This window comes from Cebidichthys violaceus, unplaced genomic scaffold, assembly GCF_023349555.1.
Source record: "Cebidichthys violaceus isolate CVI_PGR_0920_01 unplaced genomic scaffold, fCebVio1.0.p SCAF_10, whole genome shotgun sequence".
Taxonomy (NCBI): Eukaryota; Metazoa; Chordata; class Actinopteri; order Perciformes; family Stichaeidae; genus Cebidichthys; species Cebidichthys violaceus.
Window position 1 is genome coordinate 13,235,531 of NW_027176263.1, and position 27,976 is coordinate 13,263,506.

Below are 27,976 nucleotides of genomic sequence, written 5' to 3' on the forward strand. Positions count from 1 at the left end.
GAGCCGGAGACGGAGTCGAGCTGCCCGCTTTGAATAAACGAGGACTCCCCCCCCCCCCTCCCCCCCCGCCCCCCAACTCATTGTGTCTGCTCTCAAATGACTCAGTGATGAGAGTGGCCGCGAGGAGAGACGGACGCTTTTCCTCTATGTGGACCGGCAGTGCGCAAAAGTGCGCTCCGTGGTACGGCAGCATCAGCACCATCATCATCATCCTCCTCTTCCTCCGCTGCTCCTGAGATCAACCCGAACCCGAGAGGCGCACCGAGACCCTCCCCGAAACACCCGTGCGAGGTAACCACATTTTTCTTTTTTTCCACTTTGTGTGAAATACACCGCTCGAGAAGGACACAGCGGCTCACACACACACACACACACACACACACGCGCGCTTTCACGCAACACTTGAATCTCCATGCGTCTTGACAAAAGAGTGTTTTATGCTTTTGAATTCACGGGCGATTCATTTATCAATTATTGAGCTAGAATAAACACAGCATCGCCTCGCAGCGAGCGGAATGTCTGACATTTTGCAACATGCTCATTCGTTCGTGTGAAATGAGTTGCCTTGTCTTTTTCCCGGCAGATCACATTTAAATCCTCCGTAATAGAATATTGATTCAACTAATTCAAAATGCTACGTCCGCTGAATTGAAGCTTTGTAAGCTCCCAAGAGAGGCATCTTTACTAGATCCTCTGCCATGCAAAAATCAACTCCACGTGCATTAAAAGTTTGGGCTGAAATCTAACAAGTTAGTGCTTTTAAATTGAATTAAAATAACAAGCAAGCTCAAACACACATAAGTTCTACCTCTAGTGCTGGAGACTTATTGGAGATAAATACAGTGAGTCACAGGGCAAATGCATCTCATGGTAATTGCCACTTCCCTGCTCTTGTTGAAATGTAAAGCCTCGGTGATACGATGCGATGCCCCCCCTCAGCATCGCAGCTCCTGTATCTGCTGTCAGACCTATGTGGTGAGATTCCAGCAGCCGTGCACCAACGTCACAGCATGCAAATTGCCCCAGGCTGTGCAATTCACCTTTAATTATGAGCATGTGGGTGTTGGCTTGTGTGAGCTGCTGCTGCTTCTAGCTGCAGCGTTTCTCAAATGCATGAGAAATGTGTCCCTATAGCCCGATGTTTGTTATTGCCAGTCACCAAATGTTACCAAAAGCTAATGTCTGTCCCTCGATATTCAGTGTTAAACTGACTCCAAAACACACCGGATGGTCACTTTGATTCGTGGTTGGTTTACCCGTCAAACAGCAAGCTGGTTGAAGAGTTAATGCAAATACAGAAGTATAATGAAGTGTTTTTATGAAACCTGCTCAGCTGTGTGTCTGTTGTGTGCGCATTAGGATACACATATATTGGATTTTGATGTGTGTAGCTTAAGGGATCTACCTAACCCTCTAAACCCTCCGCCCACATCCGACTGAAGATGTATGCCCTCGGGTGTTTGACTGGGAGAAGTTCTCTGATGAAATTCAAATGAAACACGCCGTTTCTCAGCAGCAGCCTCATCCCATGTTTCAAAGTGGACTTTAATTGGCCGGTATTTAAAATAGCATCCATTCTTTTGCAGTCGTTAGTCATCTGGGCAGCACTCAGCGGCCCTTGAGAGTGAATATGGCCGTCGTCTTCTCATTTAACTGAGAGGCGCTATACAATATGTGTATGTTATACTGTGCTTTATTCATCAGCGGTCAGTAAGCATCAGGCCACATTCACTTTAAAAATAAAAATAAAATGTATATCAAATGTCTTGAAAATGAAAGGTCTGCACTAATCATATGAATACTGTTTAAGCACGGATCCTTAGGCAAATTGCGAATGGGTTAAAAGTGGCAAAAAAAGAATACATGCAACACAATGGAAGCAAACATAATCATAACTGAAAGGCAGCTGAGAAATGAAATTGGTCAGAAAAAGTGGGAAACAGATGGATAAACAAAGGGCAAAGGGTCAACATTGAAGAGGGGTCGCCCTCATTATTTTCATACCCGACTAGTCAACATCAATTGGACAACTGTTTATTGGTAGCTAAACTGGGACAGATACTTTGTTTGCTTTAGCTTGTCCTGGAACCAAACGTGTGAGCGACGGTTGAGACGGTTGAAGCAAGAGTGTTTATGAGTGCGACTGTAAAGACGATGGTGGTCCAGGGAGACGTTGTGATTTCTAAATCCACGAAGAGAACCCAAGGTGTCTCAGTGATTGATGACCGGACAAATAAACAGGGACAGTGGATGTTACAGCGTAATGTCAGGAGAGTTTAATGTGGGAAGGATGGAAAGAGGCAGAGGAGGAGGTGGGGGAGGGACAAACTTTTTTTCTTTTGTTCAATTTCCTGTTATTATGTTTTGTTTGATGGAGTTTATCCAGTTGGCTCCACTTGAGCAAAGAGGGGGTTGGAAGAGAAGAACAACAAGTGCATTTTCTCTTCTCCGAGTTTTTTTCCCCAATCATGAGCAATATAACGAATGGGAATGTTTGGTGAGGTTGTTTTTGAATTAAAGGATGGAAACTATTAGCTGAGGCGTGCAGGTCTATTTGTTAAAATGCAAACTATTGTAGTCAAATGTACTTCTTCCCTTGGTGGTGGGTTGGTTGATTGTCCCTTAGGAGATAAAAGAGCTGTCATGAAAGAACCAGGGCTTTCTGCTGTGAAAGGTGATCGATGCCATCTCAAGGCCTTCTTTTCTTTAGCAAAGTAAAACTAAAATTAAATTTCAGTTTTGTTAACAAGAGTAGATATCCTTGGTGTTTGTTTTGACTAAAATGCTTATTTGGTCCAAATTGCATTTACTGAATAAAAGAAATGGAAATTAGTTTCGTACAGTGAAAGCCTCCATTACATTTATGTTCTCCACGGGTCGTTGGTTTTTGTTCGGTGCTGTAATTTTATTGGTGCCATATCTGTGTGGGCGGGCACTAAAAATAGTTTGTAATATCGCTGTAATTCCACACAGGCACTTAACCAACTACAGATTACTATAGAGTGTTGAAAGTCTGCTCATTTGTCATCTTCAAAATTTAGTCCATGACAGAAAAAACCCGCTAATGCTGCTTTGCATAATGTGAGACGTACACGGCATTGAGTTTTTGGGGAGCTAACAATGACTCCGCAGGTGTTGAAATAATGTAAAAAAGTGTATCTTGCTAGCTTCCACTTTGAGAGTGGAATCCAAACTCAACAGCACAATGAGTTTTACAAAATGTTGAATGTTGTAAAAGGACGAACGTTTCAAATACTTGCACTCTTCCCACTCGGTTTGGCCGATATACTGAAATTTCTGGCCACCATCAACCCAACAACCGTCAATTGCCAATATAAAAGAAAAATAAACCTTTAATCCACAGATTTAGATGTGAAAAGTTGCTGGCTCTTTGCGTTGTTTCCCCCCCGCTGTCTCTCTCTGCCGTTGCTCCCCCGCTGAGCATTTCGTGAGCAGCCATTTGCCAAAAGCCAATAAATATTTGTCCACTCGCCCAACCCTGCTTCTCTCTTTGTGTTGCAACAGCTGCACAACAAGTTGTATCTTATCTTATCTCATACGGTATGTGTGCTTGTTAAAAAAGAGGACAAACTGGCTAGTTTGGCTTGTTTTTAGCGCACCACAAAACCGACAGCGTATCCCAGAGCTCTGAAGCTTAGACACCTCTAACACAACTATGTCCAAAAAATGGTTTGAAAGAAAAATGGTAAATTGTGCACAAAAGCAGCAATATCAGTACAGTTTATATTTTCAACTTTCAGTTCAACTTTAGCAAATATTCTCCTGTTAGAACCAAGCAGGACCGCTGACTGTGGGACAGTGTGACGGACTGGTTTGTTCTAGTTACCATAGCGACCAGGTTCACCAGGACCAGGTATCATAATTTCCTGGGCACCTCGTTAAATAGAAGCTGTCAGCTGTCATGTGCGTGATGACTGACTTTGATCCGAGCGGATGATCGCTCTGTCGGTCTCAGAGCGACGGGACGTGTTCATCACGCTCTCGGTCTGAGCAGAACATGTGCGTGAGTTCGAAGCCGAGCCGTTTGACCTCGGCAATTTTCTCACCTCTGCAATTTTCTCACCTCTGCTGGCTTCTTGATTTTGGATATTTACACCGCTGTGATTAGGTTACCCTGGGCACAATCACTCATCCGGCATTATGATGGTTATGTCATACACAGGCGGATTTCTGCACGCGCCTGTGGAGTTGGCTGGATCTCCTGTCAGCCTCTCCTGTGGACTGATTACTGATCAGACTAACATTTCATATCAGCCTTGTGGGGGGAAATTGGAGGATTAGCAACAACGTCATGCTTATTCCCCTACGTATCTCCCGGGCCTCTAAATCCTGTTGAAGCCATTGTTATTTTAAGTAGCTTGGCAATCGACCATGGAGGCAAGCTCTAATTCTCCCAGGTCTTTGGAGATGCTGACGTTTTGGAGCACTCTCCCCCTCCTCCCCTCCCCCCTCCTGCGATTCATGCTTTTTCATGATGTAAAAAATGGCTGAGAGAGGGGCCGTGAAGCTGCCGGCTGCCAGGACCTCTTCACTCCCATCCTTGGTTCATACATAATAGATAAGTCACTGTAACTTACAGTACAGGGCCATAACTAGGCTAATGCCCACATTTGCATATTTGTGCCGAATTCCATAATTCATGAGCGTGCGGCAGGCAGCGATCCACGGTGCAAAGAGCCACCGAGGTCCATATGCTGCGCGTCACATTTTAGTGGGCTGATACACACCTTGCGCACCAACAGCACCGTATTAAAAAGCAGCGTCGGAGCTGTCAATGCCAGGCACTTGGGAGCTGCGTCTTCATCATCAAACGAGTCTGAACTCAGCCTTTGGGAAAGCCTTATTAAAGGCAGGCAGAATCAGATGACAGAATCCCACAACAGGCTTTTCCCCTGCTTAATTTACCGCCGTTCTGAAATAATAGGGACGGGAGTGGGTGGAGTGGGTGCAAGAGGAGACAGCGGAGGGCGGGGAGACCTTCTAGTGAACACATTTTCACGGGCCCCTTTTTCATCAAGAGGTTCAAGAAAGCCTGACGCAGCCATCATCGCCGAGCGTTAGGAAGTAGATTCATCATTGGAACTCAACGACGGGCTAAGTTATTTATTCACTACCTTTGTTCTCCTCCTGGCTCACATGAGCAGGTGGCACGTCAGCCACATCCCTCATTACCGTGTGTCATACATCCATATGTTTTTTAGATCACACCCACGTCTTGTCATGTTTGTCAGATTAATGGTATCCGTCACTTCAGAGGGATCGCGACCCCGTCAATGTGGTGTGAGATTTGTTTTGATTTGGATGCCTCTGCTCCGCCATATGTATCAATTTATTTTGTGTGGGTGCGTGTGTGTGTGTTTTTTTTTGTGAGGCTGAGGAAGGGAAAGTAACAGATTTTCACTGGTTTCTGTTTGCGAAATATTAAAATGTGTTCCTCATCTGTGTGATGGCCCGAGAGCAGAATATTTAAGTAACATTTTAATGAAATTAGTTCACTGGAACAAGACCTTTTCCCATTCGCATGGAGGCTCTGAGATAATCACGGATAAGAAAGGGCCGCTTTATGAATGTTCTGCATATCGAAAGACGTCAGATCGACCGCTGGATCCTCATTAAAAAAGATCAAGTGTTTGTCAGTCTTCTGGAAAAGAACTACAGGTAGGGCAATGTTAATTCAGCTTTGCTCCATGGAGCCATATCTCCTTTGTCTGCTTTTCTTTTTCTATACACATCACTGCTAGTAATTTTAAAGGAGCAGATGAATACTCATGAGAACAAAATGTCAAGCATTGGCCGGTCCTCCTGGCTCGCTCTCTCGCTGCTACCGGAAGCAACATTTGACATTTGTTCTAAGGGCGAAGATCTGGGTTTGTCTAAATATGAAATTTGATCTTTAGAGACATGTATTCAGGTTTGTTGTAGGAAGGTCACACACCGAACAAAAGCAGCGCAGATCATCTGCACACTGATTTATGACCTCAGTGTCCTTCAGATGACAACCGTTAGCCCCCGTTAAGCACTCAACACAAATTAGCTTTTGTTCAAGGTCTTTTACAAATAGATATGCTGTTAACAGTAAGTAAGCATTTCACGAAAGACTCTCACACTCCCAGGGATAAGTGCCAGGCACAGAGTGGTCTCCAGAGATGGCTATCTGACCAGTGTTAATGATGTCTCAGTCATGCTTCTGTCGAAGGGTTTAGCAGCCATCTCTTGAGGCTGTGTGGGGAGCTGTCCATGGTGCTGAATGAGACTGTTCATCTTGGTTTCTGGGAGGGAGATCGCCCAGATGAGGGCCTCTCTTTTTTTCCCCATCTCAGGGGAATGCCGCTTATCTGAAACTAGAAATTGAACTTTGAAATATGCTATTCCTCTGTTTTAGATTTCCTCCTCTCTTTCTTTCAGAGCGTAAAGGCACAGAGCTGACACAAAGCATTGTTACTGAGCTATATCTACATTAAAAAGTTGTAATAGACAACATTAAAACAGCACTGAAAAGGAAGGATTTCATGCTATACAAGGATTGTGTTGAATAAAATAAAACCATAACTATCTTGAGATGGGTTCACGCCAGCCGCCTTGCCAGGAGGCGTAAAGTTTGGGGGCTAATGGCCCCTTCCCCACTTCCTACCAAGCGCATTCATTATTCTTCCTTAAACGTTATATAGATAACATTGTTAGTGACCACATTTCCCATAGTATCCCCATTATAAAGAGTATATCGTACCGTATCACCCCTTCCCCACACACAGGCGTCACCTTACTGAGAGAATAAAACATGGTGAATTGTTCCACCCTCTGTCAATTTCCTCGAACTCAGTGACCCCTTTTCCTGTTGTAATATACATTTTTCTTTTCATAAAGTGATTCAGCAGCTATCCAGAGTTACACAAGTGAACAGACATAATACAGTGTAATGCAGAACTAAAATGGTACCATAAAACATCAACCAACCTTTGTAAAAGTTGTGCTGAATGTATTTGGTAAAGTGAATATTTGTATATTTAGAACTGTTGGACGAACAAAACAAGCAATTTTTTAATTTTTAATTAAATTTTAATTTAATTTCCTAAAGCCAATTAAATCTTTGGCTTTAGGAAAGTGTGAGTTTTTTTAATTGCAGCCTGACAATGATAATATATTTTCATAAATTGTAATTGTATACTTAATACCATATTAAAACGTGGTACAGGGTCAGAGAGGTGTTCATTGTATTAGCCATTTTACAAGCAAACATTTTCTCTTTCCTGCTTCTCAAATGTGATGATTTGTGCTTTTCTTCGTCGTGATTGTAAAAAAACAAAAACGAGCACTTTGATGACTTGGCCTCTGAGAAATTGTGCATTTTGTCACTATTATTTGACATTACATAGACTAAACAATGAAATTATTATCTGGTGAAATGGTCAGTAGATTCATTGACCATTTAAAGATAATCGTTACCTGCAGCCCAAATAAAATGCAATTTACTATAGCCCAGCTACTAACGACAGCTTTAAGAGTGAACATAGAGTTGATTCAACACCCCTTTGACTGAGATTACAGCGCTGCCTTTTGGTAATGTATTACAGTGCACAGGAGCTTCTTTCGGTTTGTTTTTATTTGTGTACCATATTTGTCTGTAACTGAAGTATCTGTGGCAGTGTGTAGTATTATTATCTGGGGATATAAAAATATAATCAGCTCATATCTGTTAATGAAACCATAATTTAAAGCTCTCTCAGATATCAGAAACATTCAGATTGGCTACCTTTTGATTCCTCCTTGTTTTGTTTCAGATTTGTTTATTCCAGTTGATAGCATATTTGTTTGCTCACTCTTATCTTGTAATTATATAATTTTGTTGTTTCCACAAATCTACAGAATGTGTGTAGCATCTTTAGCATTCAGTCTGTATTGTTTGGCCAGTTGATAATTATGAGTAGTGATAATTTGGGTGTAAGAGGATAATGATGACTATTTTCTGATTTGCTTTTAGTTTTTTTAAATTTATTATTATCTTGGCAAACTTGCTAAAAAAAAGCATCATTATCTCCTAATTGGGATTTATGCAAATTGAGGTAAATAATACAGCCTAAAATTATTTGGAAATGAGTTATATTTAAAAAGCTAGAAGGTTTTTCTCTATCAGTGTGTTGAAGTAAACAAGGATGATTTACTTGCATTTTGTTCAAATCTGTGCTCCAGTGTTTATGTTTTACTGTAAATTAAACCACTTATTAATCTTCATTTGTGTGTCAGGTAAATAGTCATGCATGCATGCAAAACAATAGTTCAATGTTATGTGAATATGCATAAATTATGATCTCCGTGGGGAGATAATGAAATTGGTCGTGTATGTGCGTATGTGTGCATCTCGGTGTCTGTCCACGGCTAATCACGCATACTGCTGCACATAAACTGCATTTTTATTTTTTATTGTGTGTTTGATCTACTGCCATTGGCTGACTGCTGACTCCTCACTCACTACTCATAACCGGGCCCTGGTCGGTAGGGGACGCAAGTGATCATACAGCTGAGTACATCACCGCCGCTCAGCCGCTGTTCTCCGGTCAGAGACACGGTGGGTGAAAACAGTTCGCAATCAGGTGTGTTTTTGTGTGCAGCCTAGACGGGGCGTTAGCCAATTGTGGGTTGCAGTCATTCGATCAAACATCACCGCAGCGTACGTTGCAGACACACCTGGTGGAGATCTGCACTCTCCTGAGTGTACCTAGTTGGACAAACTTTTGCCACCGAGGCGTTGCTACATATTTGCTCATATGTTGAGTATCACAAAGGGAGACGTTTTTACATCCTATCTTTATATTTGATAAGATCTTTTTGTAAGGTCTAAGAGTGAGCGTGTGATAAAAAACTGTCCCAGTTAAACGGGATGACTCAGGGAGATCTCGATCCAATAAAACTCACTCACCTTCAGAATGATTTTTCATCATACTTCCTCATTACATCATATCCCTTTAATAAACTGCAGTAGGATTACAAGCTATGGGCCGTGATGTGCTCCAGAGGTCTGGAGCGCAGCGGGGATTAGAGGGTATGGCATTTGATGGCAGATTTCATGCTTTGAAGAATAAAGAATCATAAACCATCATCCTCATTTCACCAGTATATGCAAAAGTACAGCAGGTTAGCACTGAAAGTGAGTTCAGCTTTGATAGAAAGTCGACCAGTTAGAGCAAAAGGTAATATACAAAAGCTCATATTACAGTTAGAGCTGAAACAATTAGTTGATTAATTGATAGGTTGATAAGCATACAAATTATTCAGCAAACATTTTAATAGCAGTCTATTAGTCCTAAAGTAGCATTAGACTGTATGAGGTGTTTAAGTCATTTTCAAGCAAAAATGCCAAAAGTTCACTGGTTCCAGCCTCTGAAATGTGAATGTTTTCTGCCCTGCCGAGGCAAGTTTATTTGGAAAACACATTTCAGCAACAAGGAAATCCAAAGCGCTTTACATGAAACATTAAAAGACCGAATGCAAAAGAAGCACGCCATTAAGGGACATTTAAATTCAATTAATCACAGCCATGACAAATCCAAGAGAATAGAAAATACAGACAAGCTTAAACAAAATAAGGCAGGTACAAAATACAAGAATAAAAGCTACAGTGTAAGACATGATTTAATAAAAGGTCAGCGGAAAACAGTCTTCACCCTTGATTTAAAGTAAACGAGAGTTGCAACAGACCTGCAGTTTGTTCCAGATATATGGAGCATAGAAACTGAATTCTTCACCATGTTTAGTTTTGACTCTGTGGACAGAAAGCAGACCTGTTCCCAGACGGCCCGAGAGGGTCATAAAGTAGCAGAAGATGAGAAATACCTTCTATGGCAATAAATGTAATATTATTGAGCCTTAAGCAGTTGTGATGGCCATTTTGTGATGTGATGGCCACTATTTTCCCTCAGTTGACAGTTTGAATATTGCATAAATAATCATCCTATCAAGCAAATATAGATCTTTTATGACAAGAGTGGTATTTTGAACCATCATAAAAGTGTCCACTCATTTCAAATTGAAGTGTAATATTGTATACTGTACTATGAGATGTACTTAGTTTTCGCCACCATTTCCTCTGCTGTACACTGACACTTGTCAGTGTACAGCAGATGACAAGTTGGGGATGTGTTATTGTGTTTGTGTCAAATGCAATAAATCAGTTGTTATTCCTACTTTGCTCTCTAAACCGCTGGAATTCTTTAGAGTTTTTTAGATTTTTTTTCCATGGGTGAAGTCACCAGAGAGGCACTTTGAACTGATTCCTGCTCAGAGAAGTTTGTGCAGCCGTATGTGTGTGTCGGTGATTTTTACAGAGCAGCAGATGCAGTTGCATCGGCTTGTGATTTAATGCAAGGAGCACTCCACATGGGAAAACTCATTGCCCAGCAAATTAAACCATTAACTCCCCAGTTGGAGTTAAATACGGAGAAATTACTCGTTTAATGTCTGATTACTCTCTAATACAGCCATCTAAACAATGGCAACCGCTCATTCCCACAAGTCCATTCTGCCTCTTTGCAAGATAAGGGCGGCACTTGCTTGTCAGGGTCGCGCCAAAGTTTTATTAAAAGATGCGCGCTAAGAGCGCAAAAGAATTCATCTGTTCGGATTCATTATGAGATGGCTCTCTGGTCTGAAGATTCGTCTTCATTATTTGGCCAAGCACCAGGCAGATAACAGCGCCTCATTTGTTTTTTCCGAGCTTCAATTTTCCCCGAACGATAATGCGGCTCCTCTTTTGTGTCGCTGTGGTAAAGACAAGCAAGCCATTTTCAATATGCACGCAGGATTACAAAGGTTAATCATCAATTTAAAGCTAATCTTCGTTAAATACCAATAGAAGCGCGGCGTGTGCTCCAGACAGATATAATCAGGCAAACCTCAAAACAATCCTCCATCTAAATGAAGTGAGAGATGGTTAATCTAGGCTTTACAGCAGGGGTTGATTAGCGAGGAAGGGGAGGGTGGCATCGCACTTGTTGACTAAAGCTCCGTCGTTCTTCTCTTTGCTGAATTTAGTTGTTGAAACTTTTGGGCTGGCATCAGAACCTGTGCCTCTAGCTATGTTTTTAAGTAGAACACTGTTGATTGGGGGATCAACCACATTTTTTCGTCTGTTAAAGTGTGTTCAGTCCCAACTTGCTTCAGCTTTGAGGAGCCTGCTGGAGGAAACTCAGATGTATCTACCCTCGCTTCATTGTTGCTGTGGAGTTGAGATGATTATGGAGTTTCAAAATGATGCAATCAAGGACTATCTGGGAAAAGGTAGTTATCCATTTTTACATTTTTTTTCTCAGTTAAGGCGAGAGTCTACTGGCAAAAACACTTTGTTTTCATACACTGGTTGAGTTTTTCTGGGCTATTTTGCTTCCGAAAACACGTCTTCTTTCAGACTAGTGGAAAGAAAACATCCAAAATACACATTCAGGTGTCTGAATCTATGTTTAAATATGCAAAAGCCATGTTTGCATATTTAAACATAGATTTCATTATTACGACATTTATCTTTTCTGTTATAGATAATTGTCTTAACTTGATTAACTGGGGAAGTTCCATGGTGATATCCATTCACCTGTAGTATCTTCTAAATGCGAGTGGAATTTTACTATACATTTCTTTAAAGGATGTTTTCTCAGCCAGAAATCTCAACTTCAGTAGTACTTTCCATTTTCATTCTATATTTTGAAGGTTTTTACTTGTTCATATATCATTCATAGCCTGATTTCTACAAAATTTTATTCATCAAAACATGGCAAATCTCTTTTTTTTTATGGCTGTTGACGGTATTTTCTGATGTATGTGAGTAAACTTTTTACTCTAATATGTGAACAAAATGAAACAAGAATTCTGAACCTGGCTTTATCCAATATTCAGATTTCTGTTCTGGAAATGTATGCAAATATTTGATAGGATGAGATAATTCCTCATTTGTATATTAAAACATACATTTTCAGAAAACTACAAACAATGGTTGTCTTCATGTAAGTAATCAACTGGTGAAGTTCCATGGTGGTAACTATTAGTTACATTTTTTTTCCCTATTCCCCCTGCTGTGTCCACCCTGGGGACACAGGACACCTGTCATTATCTGGTCTGGTGAAACATTTGAACTAGCTCCCTTCCATCCCACCTCGTTCATATTTGTCATGATACCAGAAGAAATTGGTTCTATTGGTTATAAAAGTATTGGCAATAAAAGTAAAGACAAATTTGTTGACTATTAAAATGATCTCAGGACAAAACACTGTGTTTCCTATTATCTTAAGCCATTTAAGTCTCTTGGGCAGGATTTTACAATAATGGGAAATAGAATCAGCTCACCTTAATGGCTGAGGCAGTAATTCCACTGACAAGGTACACTCCTTTAATAAGCCCCTGAGAAAATCAATAACCTGAACTAATTTTCCGAAGGACTCCGGCTCGTCTAGACAAACACAGCATTCACACCTCACCAAACAAGCCTCGCAAGCCCATTTTTTAAAAGGCCTCTTTTCATTGATGTTGCTGCGAGAACAAACCAAGTCTGTTTTTGTGTCATCTTTGCCACAAGACGCGGCAAAAAAAATCGGGCCAACGAGCAATCCTGCAGATGCCCTTTTGATGATTCTTTTTATTCCCCCATTAGGCCTCTGATGCTGGGTCCACAAACTTCTCTAATTAAGAATTCGTCTTCAGCAAATCCACCCATAAAATGGCCCCTTGGTGCAGAACGTGGGGTGATAAAAGGAGTTATTGGGCCTGCGACCTCCTTTGCCTCTTATCTCCCATAAACACTTCGGTTGGTTTTACAGGGCCACGGAGGCGGCAGAACGAGCAATAAGCCAAAGGGGAATGGTGGGGGGGACTGATGACTTATTCATGAAGAACGGCGCAACATGAGGGCACAGATGAAATTGACAGTGAGAAGTCCTCATAATACAAGTTGTTATGTACTTCTGATAAGACTTGTCTTTCGCTTGAAGTTGATTTATCTTCAACATGCATGATTTTTTTTAAAGGATGAAATGCAGAGTGCTTGTGCTGTTTTTTTATTTAATTTTTGTTGGGGGGGGGGGGGTCTAGAATAATACTGCATTAGCCCCACCAGAGCGCTATCATTAGCTTCTTGGGTTCACACCAGCGGAGACGAAGCTCTGCTCTGCTATGAAAGTCACCCTGCTGAAGTGACGTGCTGCTTTATTCCCTCTATCTTCTTAACCTGATTCTGTCACGTCCTCAGAACTGCACATGCACAGATATTGTCATAAAGTCGCAGACAGGTCTATTTAAATGAGCCTGAATTCTTCGCATGCATCTCACCTAACCACTCTGTTTTCTTTTTTTTTCATGTGCATTAAATTCACAAGCCAGGAGGGGCTGATTTTTTTGTTGCTGTTTTTTTTTTTTACCCACATCTCAGATTGTGCATGCTCCAGTGATTTAAATCCCACCTCCGCTATGCTGGCTGAATACAAGAAGCGCACGGCAGGATTGCACTCAAACCGCTGCTAGTTTGCCAGAAAGAACAAGAGGAGGACGTATAAAGTAGCAGAGAGTGCCAATACTTGTGGTTAGCCTTCCTTGAAAAATGTGTAAACAGAGCCTCAACCGGTAGTGGAGACTGGGCTTAAATGCAGATTCAAAGCCCAGCTGGCACAGGAGCTTTCATTTCCTCTGAAGGCAGAGTGGAAATGTTGCGCCGAGGTAAGGCCGACTAGCTGCCCGGTGCTACGTAGGCAGTGGTGTGGAGCTGCGCAAAGGCAAATGCTGTAAACAATCTGAGGACAGAGAGCTGAGATTTGCACCCCCCCCCCCCCCCCCCCCCCCCCCCTCTCTCCTTGTCAGACCTCTGAAGCTCTCCCTGCCAGAGAGGTAGAGACAGAGACTAGGCACGAAGAAATGGAGCTGGAGATTGTTATTATAGATAAACACTTCCCTCACGATCTAGTTTACCCTGTAATAGTAAATAACAAGGATGTTGCTCAAAGTTGGGCACAGAAGAATTTTATTTGCCTCCGAGGTGCCAGTCACGAACTGTGCTCAGTGTCTAAACAAATGACCCTGAGCACGCTTTTTTGTCCCGTCAGTGGTCTTTTTTTTGAAAACATATGAAACATATAGTCGCTTAATTGGTCAGTCGATTGACAGAACACTTGTTGGAAACAATTTTTATGATCGGTTAATGATTTGTAGCTGCTTAATTAAGTAAAAAAAATGTTTTTTTAATTAAGTTAAATTGAAACTGTTAGTGAAGATTATCTGTTTCTGTGTGACTAATATTAATGACCGTGGGCCCTGAGAACACAATTTTTTACATAAAATAATTGTAAGAAAATAATTGTAAGTAGCAGCCATGCAGCAACATCAAGTTCCGAAAAGTGAAGCCAATACGAAAGTGCCTTAAACCTGCATTCTTTCTCATGGCCATCAGGGGGCAACTCCTCTGGTTTCAAAAAGAAGTCTGATTGTACAGAAGTCTATGAGACAATGACTCTACTTCTCTCTTGATTTATTACCTCAGTAAACATTGTAAACACGAGTTAATGGTTTCAAGTCTTCTTTAATACAGCATGATGTTCATTTATTAAATCATGGTCCCATTTACTTATTTCCGAGGACCACCTCCCCGAATAAATGAGAAAGAAAAATTAAAAGGAGAACAAATTAACTGGGCTGTAAATATGTGTTAGGTAGTGATGGGTGAATTTTACAGCTGACAGTAGCATACCGGTATAAATCCAAATTTAATGTATTCAGGGTCATAGTTCCTCACCACACGCTATGGAGCTTTTGCTGGTGCGGGTTTGTCTCCCACATCAATTTTTAGCTTCAAAAAACAATAATTTTTTTGTCACTGCATCTGAGGGAACGTTAGCAAAACGCGTCTGTCTTCTCCTGAAGATGTGTCGTGATTAGCGTGGTGATTTACAAACTGAACTGCTCATTGAAATTAAGCTGTGTGGATAATTTTTGATGATTTTTATTTAATCTAACCATTTTGTCTGTACCTCTGCGGCCCACTGGATGGCTTTCTGAGGCCAACCAGTAGGTTCACAATTATTCAAGTCAATTTCAACAGTCAGGTGCGCATATGAAACAGGTTTTACTTACTAAAATAATTGGACATTAAGATCCCTTCCTAATGCGCTTTTCCAGTGTAACTGTCTAGTGTCAGTTACAGTCTTTACTGTGTCTTCATGTCTTCTTCATGTGTTTCCCTTTCGAGTTGCAGTGGGAAATTAGCAGCAAAAACAATTGCACTAAAATGCTAACTTTGGTCGTAATGATTTCTGTTTCTGTGTATACATGTGGGCTCATTGTTTTCAGACAGACGTACTTAACACAGTTCATTAATAGAACTTTCAAACTTGCGGGCTGATAGATGACCTGCTCAGCCCGATCCCTCCAATCATGTTGCAATCGATGGCCGGCGCGTGACGCGACAACTTGAATTACTTATGCAGATGAGGTAGCTCGATACTGTGAAAGTCCCAGCTCAAGGTCATCTGCAGTGAGCTAAATGACCTTCCAGAGGAGTGTGTGTGCTTTTCAGTCGTTCCATTCCTGTTCTGCATTTCTCACCGTCACGCTTTGCCATTCGCACGCGGTGCAGAAACAAACGAAGCCAATCCGTTGATGAACAAGCCCTGAACACCGGGGGTCAGTTCACATCTGCTCCCCGACTTCCTCTGAGATCTCACTTCTCTGATTGTCGGTAAAAAAAAAAGCCTCTCCAATGCTTCGACCTCCTATTGCGAGCACACACAGCACACACGCTCCCCTGTGGGAGACGGCTTTAAGTTGAGTGCATTATTATCAGCTCGCGAGCCGCAGCCTGCTGTTGAATCGCTTCAGCGCTTGGCAGCCAACAGCACATCACAGAAGGTCCAGACACTAAAGCTCGAGTTCTGCCGTGCTGAATACATATTTGCGATGGCAGGAAAAACACTGGCAGATCTGTGGCGAGCGCCTTCCAATACAGCGAGCTGCTGTGCTCCAAGTTGTGTGAAACTGCACACACCAGCTGAAGTTTGGGGGAAATAAACATGAGATATCTTAGTTGACCTCCTTGAAGGAAAAAAAACACACCATACGCCGCTAGTGTACATACACCTTAGTTAATATGTGTTACACGCTTCGCCCCGGAGTACAGTTTAAACAGTGCATAATTCAAGACTCGGCTAAGGTGGGATTACACTCTATGTATTTACTTAATGCTGTTTATGAGCTTCAAGATTGATGCCGTTTAATAATCGACACTACAAGATCGTAAAACTCCCGAATCATCACGCATTTTCCTGCGCGTTGCTCATCGGAGCTGTGATGTGTTTGTCAGCACCCAGCAGGCCTTCCCATAGTTTTTTTCCCCCATTAAACTATTCATCAGATAGGCCTCATCAAAGATTAAGAGCATCCTCACAGTTCATTACAAGATGCCCTGCTTTTTATTTGATGAAGTAATTCATCCATAATGCATGTGCATATTGCAGTTTTCGCAAGATGCCTGCGAGACTGGAGAGCACCATCGGCTTTCCAAAGGCTTACACCCAAGAAGAGCGGATGAAGTTGGCGCGCTTGTTTTGATTAAGTCTGCGTTTCAGGGTGGGAGGGGGGGTGCTCCCTTTGCGATGAACCGCGGAGCAATTACATTACATGGAGGGGATCGGGCTCATCGTGAGAACTAGGGAGAGGCTCGATGGGGAGGGCATGATACGAATTACAGTAGCATTAAATTGGCGGGGCAGAAATTTGCTTTATCTCACCGACGGTGATGAGGAGCCTGCTGCAGCGGGGAGATCTGGACGCCGCGAAAAGCACAGGTGCTTTATCAGAAGTGGCGGGCTGAATGAGGATCACGCGGCGCCGCTCTCTGATTGAATTGCTTTCTCATAGACCGTTGTTGTTTCTGACCGACCACTTCCCCGAGTGAGTCAGCGGCCCAGGGATTGGCTGCCTCCGTTCATCCAAGGGTGATGAGCGAGTCAGACTATTTTATCTGAGAAAAGGCCTCCTGGGAATCCAGACAATGTCAGCTGATGCTTGAAATAAATCTCAGGGCATTGACAAATATCAAAGCTAGGCTGGAGGGAGACCGGACCAGGGCATGAGGCAGCAGTAGTGGGGGGGGGGGGGGGGGGAGATTGCCAAACCCATCCGGTGTCAGTGGAACAATTGTTTTGTTTTTGGGCTTGGTAACTGGAGGGCCAGCACCATTGGTGATATGATTCTGCCCACATCAGGAAAAAACAACAACAACGTCACCACTGCTGGTACAGGTCTTTATGCAGATTTTGACATTGTAAGCATAAACACATATTTGTCCGTGAGGCAGAGGCCTTCAACAAGTTGGGTGGCTCATGTTCTACTTGTGCACAGATGGCAGTGGGCAGAAGGATTGGTAATTGAAAGAGACTGTGTTGCACATTGAACCACTCTGCTGCAGGGGGTGGAAAAAAACTAGTTGAAAAGAGCGCTATGCTGTGAAAGTTTAACTCCACGTATAGAAGATCACAGATAAAACACTGTAATTAGTGCCGTGGGCTACATGCGTCTGGGTGCACTAGTAAATGATAGATTACGGAATCTGTAATGAATGCCTCTGTTGACAAGTGGGACTGGATTAGGTCATTGCGCTACTCATGCGCCCCCGAAATAGCCAACTATACTAGCTGCAGTGTAGTTTCTTCTCAAATCAAGGAAATGTTGCGTCTCCATCCGTGCCACATAGAAGAGTCTACAGCACTGTTAGATTGTAGTATTATAACATTGTATTATAACATTGAACCTAATATGAAAGGCTAGTGTATATTCTGTTTGATTTACTGTTTTCAATAACACATGCATTAAACAAAATTGTGCTCTATTAAACATACATATCTTTGAAATGGCTGGTTTACTTAATCCAGATAATATGAGGTGATGTGGAAATGGTAGTTAAAAAAGTCAGGAACACAGAAATTCACTCTTTTCACAAACAAATAAGGCCTTAGGGAATTGGGAATTGGGTCGCGATGGTTTTTTGTATTTTTAAAAAAGGTGGGTCCCCCCCAAAAAAGTTTGGAAAACACTGATCTACACCGCGCAACTGTTTAGGGAACTCAAATTCACTCAGCATTTCACCAAAATGTATCTTAATATAATAGCTCACAGAGGCCTAGGCTATACAACAAGCATCGAGAACTCGGGGAGTGAGACTTCCTGTCTTAAGAGAGAGAGGGGTGAGAGGAGGTTGCAGAGAGAACTGAGATCAACAAGAGAGAAAGGGGTTAATCGCACCCGTTTGATCCTGAATCGGAGAAAAAAATTTGAACCAAAAATTGCAGAGCTGGAGGTATTGTGGCTCAGGTGTTAGAGCGGGTCGTCCACTAATCGTGAGATTGGCGGTTCGATCCACAGCTCTTCCAGTCCACATGTCAAGTGTTCTTGGACAAGATACTGAACGGCTGTGCAATCGCTGTGTGTAAGTGTGAATGAGCAGTTTGGAGCTTCTGCCATCAGTCTATGAATGTGTGTGTGTGTGTGTGTGTGTGTGTGTGTGTGTGTGTGTGTGTGTGTGTGTGTGTGTGTGAATGCGTGAATGTTATTTAAATGCAGTCAGTTTACTTAGTAATCTTTTTACATCACGATGATACATTGATTGGAAATAGATGATGATGCTAACATTGATGCTGTGAATACAGGAAGTGCTAAAATGATATGAAAGTAGTTTGAGATACTTCTCCACCAGGTGGTCCCAGAGGAGAGTGTTAATGTGCCACAGAGATGTGCAGAGACTTAACCTCAGTTAATGCAGTCTTAGACAACAGTCTTGCAATGTATCTGTTCTTCATTAACCTTCATGAAGATTGTATTGTTCAGTTTTTATGCCTGGCATTATGTTTTTAGGTTGTTCGTCCGTCCCATTCTCGTGAACGCAATATCTCAGGAACGCCTGGAGGGAATTTCTTTAAATTTGGCACAAACGTCTACATGGACACAAGGATGGACTGATTAGATGTAGGCGGTCAAACGTCACTGGACCTCACGTCCATCCCATTGTCATGATATATCGGGAGTGCCTTGAGCCAATTTTCTTTAAAAAAAATGGCACAAGTGTGCACTTGGACTTACGGTTGAACTGATTAGTATTTAAAGTTCAGAGGTCACAACGTATCCTCATACAACGGTTCGTGTGATATCCTACGAAAAGTTATTTTTTGTGCTTTTTCCTACGAAAGCCTGCAACACGTGTCAATTTCCGCTCGTTCCATGCCACTGAAGTAGGCAAGTTACGTGACAAAAACCTCAACATTGACTTCTTGTTTCAGACGGGGAACACACTGCGGGCTCCTAGTTCAAGACTACGTAGATAACGTCCGAAAGAATTTCGTGGGATATCCACGAATTGCGCCGCATTATTTTTCGTAGGTATTGCAACGAATGCTGGATGAGATCAGTAATGTAACCAATTAATACGCTTATGATTACAATTTCACACCAATGTGATAAAATACTGAAGTGATGACAGTTTGGACAAACATGGACGTAAACCGTAACATGACTGGTTGGCTGCGGTATACAACCGTGAGACGGGAATTCTAGATGTTGAAATTGTTTTGGAGAAGTGTTGATTGAACTTTATGATTATTTTCTTGGATGTACTTGTGGTTTGGTACTAACATGGTCTTTAAAAAAAAGCCAGGAGTTGTAGTCGTCATGCTTGCAGCTTCCATAGATAGCCTTTTTCTATCCAGAGAAAGTTGACACATGATCTTGGGAGCCGCCGATCTTTTATCATGGTCCACCGAATGCTTGGCGGGGTTAAACAGGCAACCAAGGGCACCTCTGTTGCAGTTTTCTAGGGAGGGGAGAGTATTACTCACTCTCAAATGGCATTTTACTGACCAGCCTGGTGATTGAAAGTGGCAACTCTCTGTTCTATAGCTATTTACTAGTAATGTAAAAACATTGAGACAACTTGGTCATTATTTCTTCACATCATGGTCAAGCAAGCTTTGTGGGAGGATTTAAATGCTCAGCAGTGCTCAAGGTGTCCTTTTAAAACCCCTTGCATGCTGATTTCCTCAGTGTTTTGAATACTTAACACGGTTGGGAATTCAAGTTTTTGCTGGTTTGGTTGCGGAGCATGGCCCAGAAACGAAACATGTGATTAGAGTGTCCGTTTGCATGAAACGTATCATTGAATCTGAGGTAAAGGTTAAGAGGGGAAGAAAAGATCGCCTCCATCTTATCCGAGTAGCTGAAGTCTTTCGCTGCTGTAACAAAAATTAATAAACCAAGCCAGGAATCCCACTGTGAACCAAAATGCATCCATAATTTAAAACCCCTCCTGCATGTGGGAGTGCAGCTTCAGAGTAACAGTTGGATGTGTGTGGGTGGGTAATATATTGTACTGTATTTTTTTTTTTGAGAGCCTGTTGGAGAGAACAGCTGAGGAAGAGAAGAAGGAGCAAAGGGGAAAGTGCAGAAAAAAAAGAAAATAGAGTGATGGTGAGTGCGCTTCTGTGTCCCAAGTGATAATGTTTTTTTTGGGAGGGGGGGAGGTCGCTGTATCTTACAAGGGATCATCTAACAATACTGTGAGCTAGTGAAACAGAGATACGAGAGGCTGAGATGCGAAGAAGAAAGGGAAAAAGGAGGTTTGCTCTGCACTCAATTCTATTTCAAATGATGTATTTTGTCGTTGGCCGTGCTGAAAACCAACTTGCTGCATTTGTGTTTTAATGATATGAAAAATAACACTGATCAACACTTTTAACTTCTTCACTTGAAATCAACCCATTCGATTGCACAAAAAGCCAACCTTTGTAATCAAGCTTCATTTGCAGTAGTAATGATTTTGTATTAACGTCTCTAATGAGCGCCTCATTAGGAAAAACAAAGCTGCCCTGTGCAATACCTGCAGCCCGCCACAGTTAATGGCAGGGGGGCCCTGCTGAATATGAATGAGGGGTTCGTTCTGTAGACGGACAGGTTTGGGTCGATTGGTGAGAGCCTGGTGAAGCCCTCCTCTTGGCCCGGTGCGATGTAATGAACAGCGCGGAGCTGTCGGCCGTGCCGTCTGCTCAGGCGGCAGGCAGCGCTTTTTGCTCTGCTGAAGGACAAGTCGTGAAACCCAGATAATGGTCAGCAAGTGTGGCCCTCGTGTTTGGGGAGGCTCTGTGTCACGGGGTTGAAGCGGAAATGTGGCGTCGGTCTGATTTTGTGATGTAAGCGATGGCGCTTTTGTGTTCCATTTTCATACCCACTTACTCTTCATCATGCGTCAAGCAGCAGATCCCAGCGTGTAAGGCAGGGAGACATCTTGAGCGTAACACATGAAAACTCATTCAGCGAAAGCGCAATCTAAATTGAATTCACTAACCGTTGATTTAATTGACGACAAGGGCAATACCTCTTTGCTTCCTGTCTCAAATTGTCTCAAATTGATCCACTTCTAAACTTGAACTGCAAAATACTTAAACTTACCAAAGCCATTTTGAGAGAGAGGGTGGGAATCAACTGTAATTCAGGAGGTGTTAAATGATCATGTAAAGGGTAAAGTGATCCAACTATTGGCCTCAGGGTACCAGCTACAATACCGAGGTGGTCTGTGTTTGTTGCTAAAAAAATCATCCGACACTGCTGTCTTTTCCTGAAATGTAAAATCTGTACACATCACTGTGTAGGGATCATTTTTATTTGCGCTGACGTGAGGCCAGAGGTTGACTGAACGGATGCAAGTGATTGAAAAAATGCTTTACTGACACTGATACCTGATCTGCTTAATAAGCTCAGTAGCGGCACCGATCCAGATCCAGCGGATGAGGTAATAACAGACAAAGATTTTTTGATAAAACGGTGGAAAACTCATCAACTTAATCACAGGCCTGCCCGCATTTCAACACTGCTAGATTTCCCCTTGCCAACTCCGGTTGGCTGCACCTCCGTGCTCACACCTGTAGGGGATTAAGATTGTGCACCTCCAGAGTCCCTGAAGGAAATGCAGTGAAGCAAATGCAAAAAATTACCCGGCAACATTTGTACCCAGACTGTTTTGCTGTGAGGCAGCAGTGCTCACACTCTATCCTTCTCATGGGTCTCAGTGAGGCCATAGTTCCTGGAGTGTGTAACCTTCCACCTCACAGTGTTCAGAGGAAATAGTCCTGGTTAAGTGGTCCGCTAGGTAGTGTGGCTGCCGTGCGCCTGAGTGAAAAGCTGGAAAGATATGCATCAAGTGCTGTATAAAGCAATGAGGCCCAGTGGAATATGAAACAATGGCTCCTTCCAGGTGGCGGTGAGCTGTGGGAGGAGTTGGGTGGGGGGCGAATTGGATGAGACAGAAAGCTCGTCTGGCTGCCTGGCTGTTAGCATTGGACTTGGCAGCTCTCTGCCAGGGAAACGCTGACAGGCAGGCGCGCCTGTCACAGCGCATAAGTGCCTCCTTGCTCAACCCCGAGCCCTGTAAGGCAGGTCAGCTCTCCTGCGCTCGGCTCACACGCCCAGTCCCACACTCAAGCCACGGGATGGTAGTGTGCAGCGGGGGCGTGTGTCAAAGCCTTTATGTGGTTGAGAGACTCTGAAAGGTGAGACAAAAGCCAAAAGTGACATTGTAGAAATGAGTTAAACTTAATAATAAGAGGGACTTCTGTGATTAAATTGTACTTCTGCATGGAGAGACATAATTAACTCGAGTACAGTTATTTTTACACATGACACCCAAATCAATGATCCTCTTCAAATTTCCTGACAGTTTCTTAACAAAGATGTTTTTGTATCAGTTTCTAAAGAGTGGGACTCACAAACCAGCTCATTAAAAATGATGTCTTTCTTTTACAATGGTGGACCATTTTGGAAATGAACTGTTATTTTTGAACTGTTACCTTGGTATTTCACTGTACCACCTCTCTGCAGATTGACAAGAAGATATTTCCAAAACAGAACAGAACAGACTTTTTTTTCTGATCGGCAAATTTTTTTTACAGAAAAAGCTGCAAAGACAAAAAGTCAAGCCTCCTGCTGCAATAAAAGTCATGGAATGCCACATTTCCTTGACAATTTACCCTTTTCCGTTTTAAACACCATTAGCTACCATAAGTACAGCAAATGCCATCAACAGTAAGCGATGCAGGAATGCACAATCTCACTGGTTGGTAAGATCACTACTCTGCGGTGTTAAGATTCCATCACAGTGTGTTAAAGGGACTTCCATAGAAGAAGACCGGATTTGAAAATGCATTGAAATTATTCTGTAACTCATTTTTAGCCAACATTATAAGTGACGAGAGATATGTGCTGCCTTATTCATCCAGAATAGCACTCTATACTGTGTGTGTGTGTGTGTGTGTGTGTGTGTGTGTGTGTGTGTGTGTGTGTGTGTGTGTGTGTGTGTGTGTTTGTTCCCAGGCAGAGAACATCTTTGTATGTTGAGATTACCTTACTGTGGCCTTTGCTGTGGAAGCTGGATGTTTGCATAGCCCGGCCCTGTTGTTTTGACTAGCACAGTGTAAGCAACAGCTCTCCCAGCTTGTTATCCTCGTGAAGTTATCTAAAGACTTTTGTTGTTTTAATTAATTCTGTGACATTTATAAAAAATACAAAAAAGCTCTGCTATATTATTATATTCTGCCATCTCATGCTGCAGAGATGGAGAACATTTTTACATATGTTATTTCTTGGTTAAAATGAAGGCGAACCATTTGACAAGAACATATTGGAGGCAAGAAAACAGCAAGTATTACAATATTCAACACGCCTTGTGATAAAAGATGAAAAGTTAAGAAGCCGAGAGAGGTTTGAATTTTCCCATGGCTGTGAAGGGCTCTTCAGCAACATTATACGTCTAATTTAATGCTCTAAATCCTTCTCTCTGCGCTGGCTGCATTTCACTGCCCCTCGTATTGATCTTTCTTGGCATGTATCGGAAATCAAAGTCACCTAGCAGTGAGAACTCATCTGATTTCCTGCAATAAATTTGTCTTTATAAGTCTCCAAATGCCTTGATTTCGATGCTCCGGTGGATATCGATTTGAGTGTGGATTTTGACCCGATAAAGGAAGACAGAGCGCCGGCCTTGTCTCCTGGCCTACAGCCATGCTTGCATATCTCAGACACATTTTCTAACGAGCTGCCTGGCTAAATGTTTTTCAGCCGGAGAAATTACACTTCCAATTGAAAGTGACTTTATAGAGTTAGAGGAGAAAGCAGATGGGAAGAGGGAAGATGAAAAGAGATTCAAAAAAAGATGAATTGAGATTGATACACTTATAACAGACATGGATTGTATTTATGGCTGGATTGCTTTTTCAGGGAATGAGGAAAGTGTCATTTCAGTATAATACAGACATTCATTCTGAATTATATACCTGAAATCTGAAAGCCTTTTCTTCTTTCTTGTGTCTTTGTTCGTCCCTACAGATGTGCTGTGGAGTGCTGATGATTTCTCCTCCTCCTCCGGCTCAAATTCAATGGCAGACAAAGACTGCACTTCTCACTGCTCTTGTTATCACTGAGCTCAGGAAGAAGGATCTGGTCCACAGCTAAACCATTGTCTCCTTTACTTGCTTCTGTCTTCTGTCCACTCTTTGTACCATCACCATGGCTTGTTTCCTGGCATCCGCCTTTCTTCTGGTTCTCCAGACAAACGCTGCCCCGTCTGAGCTCGTCCAAGAAGGATTTGGCATAACACTGGACCCCATGGACCTTGATGCTGGACTACCAGTCAACATCTCTGGAGATGTACCCTCATCTCCTCCCCCGGGGACCAGTAAAAGAGCCCCACACAGCATCATTATTGGGGTGCGCAAAGGCGGCACAAGAGCGCTGTTGGAGATGCTGGACATTCATCCGGAGGTTGCCGCTGCTGCCACCGAGGTGCACTTCTTTGACTGGGATGAGAACTACGCCAAGGGCTTTGAGTGGTACCGTGACCTGATGCCGTACTCGTACCCACACCAGATCACAGTGGAGAAAACGCCAGGCTACTTCACGTCACCCCTCGCACCAGAACGCATCTGTGCCATGAACTCGTCCATAAAGCTGCTGCTGATTTTGCGAGACCCGGCCGAGCGTGTCATCTCCGACTACACCCAGGTGTACTTCAACCGGCTGGAGAACCACAAGCCGGTGCAAGCCATCGAGAACCTGCTGGTGCGCAATGGGGCCCTGAATATCCGGTACAAGGCAATTCAGAGGAGCCTGTACGACGTCCACATGCGCAACTGGCTGCGCCACTTCCCCCTGGAACAGGTACACATCGTAGATGGGGACGCTCTGATCCGAGACCCCTTGCCAGAGCTTCAGAAGGTGGAGCGGTTCCTTAACTTGCCACCAAGGATAGTATCCTCCAACTTCTACTTCAACCAGACCAAGGGGTTTTACTGTATCCGAAGTGATGGCAGAGAGCGATGTCTGCATGAGTCTAAGGGGCGTCCGCACCCGGCTGTCAACAGCACCGTCCTCCAGCAGCTCCGCTCCTTCCTACAGGAACACAACCGAACCTTCTTCAGGCTGGTGAAGCGCACCTTCGACTGGCAATAAGGAACCCAGATCGTACACAAGGGAGCCCCTTCCTTGTCTTGGATGAGGACAGACAGAGAGGGGGCATAAAGCACTTTACAGAACTGACATCTAAAAAGCCCTTTGAATAGCCTCTTAATAACTACTGCTGTGATCTCTGGTTTCAGCAGAGCAGTTATATATTTACACGATAAGGCAAAAAAAACAAACATGAAAAACTGTAACTAGAGGCGTAAGAATCTCTGAGCTTAATAAGTCATTCTGTCTGTGCTGGAAGCGTTTAAGTGATCAAAATTGAAGTGAAAACACATTCATGGAACTTTTTTCCCTCTCGCTCTCTCTTGTTTGATATTCTTGTTCTTGATAATAAATTGTTCTGCTTTCAAATGTACCAGAAAAGTGGCATCTCCATTTCATTCAGGCAATCAAAAGCCCCGGAGCCCTCTCACCTGTGTTATTTAGGGAGTATACTTATATAGGCAGTGGCATTAGAATAAGCCTTTGATTTGCTGTGGTGGAAGGTAGACATTAATGCAAGGAAATGGGTACCCTGGAGCGGCGCTTTAGTAGTACAGGAATCACTAATGGCTTTGGACATTGAAGGTAGCCTGTGCCTGCAGCTAAATCAGTCAAATCTCCATAGTCAGCAAGCTCAGATCCAGGGAGCTGCTGATGCATTTTTCTCTGTTCAACAATTTACTCAGGTGTTAAATGTAGTCATTAAATCATATGCCGTAAAACATTTACAAATCTTATAGCTTCTGTGCAAATGTGTTTTTTTACCCACGTATTATCTCTTTCCTGAATTGTACTTCGCATGCAGTTTTCCCAGAAACATCTTGTCATCCCATACACAACAGATAGACGCGGGTCATGTTTCTTTCATTGATTAGGCTTTAAACAGCAGCCAAAGCTACAGCTCCACTGGGATCTGATTTTCATGCGATCTCCCCACTCCGTCAGCTGGAATAAGCACTATAACTCTCCCGAGGCAAGTAGTCGCTGATGCTACGCTGGATCTATATCCAGAACAGAACATGGGAGGGGGCATATAGCTGAGAGCTATATGGAAATATGTTGAATATTTATATGAATAGTGTAGTACATTGGCAACTTGAGATTTAAAATTGTAATTAGACTGTAAAATTGCATGTGTGTACTCAAGTTCTTTGTGATGACAAAGGCAGTGCTAAATCCCCCATAACTCATCTCGCTCAGGGACTTTTCTCGCTTCTGCTCACCAGGGGGCACTTGGACTCCAGAGTTACTCTTGAGGGAACAGCGTGAAGAAACGTGTCTAGACGTGCTCTTTCTAGGATCCCCTCTTGTCGGTGCACACAGGTGAGGGGGCCTGCGACAGTTACCTCCCGACCCTGGCAGACGCCTGTCGGCTCCGGCATGTATCACCCAGCCATTCATCTGGAAGAGAGCGGCACAAGCGGCCTCGCTCCACCTGCCACAACACACACACACACACACACATATACGCACACAAGCGTTACCGATCATTCCCACGGTGTTACATTGGCGCGGCACAGTGTTTCCATTAAGCAAGTGGGCAGGAAGGACAGAAGGGCATGTTTTGCTTATAATATGAGAGTACACACTGAACAAATTCCCTTTACTCATTTGAGGCAAAGTTGACTGTTTGCTGTTTTGCAGAAACACTAGCAGCTGCATAGAGCATCTGTGGCTGTCTAATGTTGCACTCAGCAATGAGTTGTTTAAGGCGAAGGATACCTTTTAAACAGCAAATCCCCTGAAGCCCATTGCAACAATACGACTCTTTCATGGAGTTCTTCAGGCCTTTATACATTATTCAAGTTGTGACGATAGACCGTCTTTTTTTGTAGGATAATCCAATGTTCGTCTGTTCATGGGATTTGTTGCTGATAATAAAATGCTAAAATAATACTACCACCACAAATGTATCCTATTCTTACTGTTTATTTATCAAGACCACAATGGAGATTCTGGTCATTTGGGGTTATCCTTGAACATGAGTCTACTGTGAGGCTGTACTTAAAGCACAGACGTGCTGCCAGAGCTAAATGCTAACGTCAGCATGCTAACATGCTCACGAGGCTAACGTGCTAACACGTTGACCTTTTTACCCTTTTACCATGTTCACAGTTTTAGTTTGAGTTAGTTTAGCCTGTTAACATATCCTAGTTTAGTTCAGTTTAGCAGTTTAGGCTGGAGGCTGATCGAAATGCCATTTGTTTGGCAGGTATTACCAAAGTATAAGACCAATTCAAATGTTTGCCTGATGGTGGTGCTATATGGAAAATAAAGGGATTGCCAAAGCTGTCACAAGTCAGGGGAATTCAATTTCTGCACAAAATTTTATGGTAAGGATCCAACCGAAAATTTCACACAATACCGCAAATGTCAACCTTAGGGGAGCGCGAGAGGAAAAGTCAGGGGATTGCCAAACTTACTAAAATATTTCAATCTAAAACAAAGTGGTGGA

The 27,976-nt window shown here is 42.8% G+C and overlaps 1 protein-coding gene across 2 annotated transcripts; it reads left to right on the top strand.

Annotated features, from left to right (window-relative positions):
- Positions 1 to 27,412, top strand: hs3st1l1 (heparan sulfate (glucosamine) 3-O-sulfotransferase 1-like1). Of its 2 annotated transcripts, none has more exons than XM_068726662.1 (2): positions 1 to 291; positions 24,403 to 27,412. In XM_068726662.1, the coding sequence occupies exon 2, from the start codon at positions 24,583 to 24,585 to the stop codon at positions 25,522 to 25,524; it is 942 nt and encodes a 313-aa protein (XP_068582763.1). In that variant the 5' UTR covers positions 1 to 291; positions 24,403 to 24,582; the 3' UTR covers positions 25,525 to 27,412. The 2 variants fall into 2 exon arrangements, with proteins under 2 accessions (XP_068582763.1, XP_068582773.1); XM_068726672.1 differs by lacking the exon at positions 1 to 291 and adding an exon at positions 20,435 to 20,496.
- Positions 27,413 to 27,976: the final 564 nt, after the last annotated feature.

Excerpts from the sequence above, each read along its gene's own strand:
- hs3st1l1 (XM_068726662.1), top strand. The coding sequence starts at position 24,583 with ATGGCTTGTTTCCTGGCATCCGCCTTTCTTCTGGTTCTCCAGACAAAC.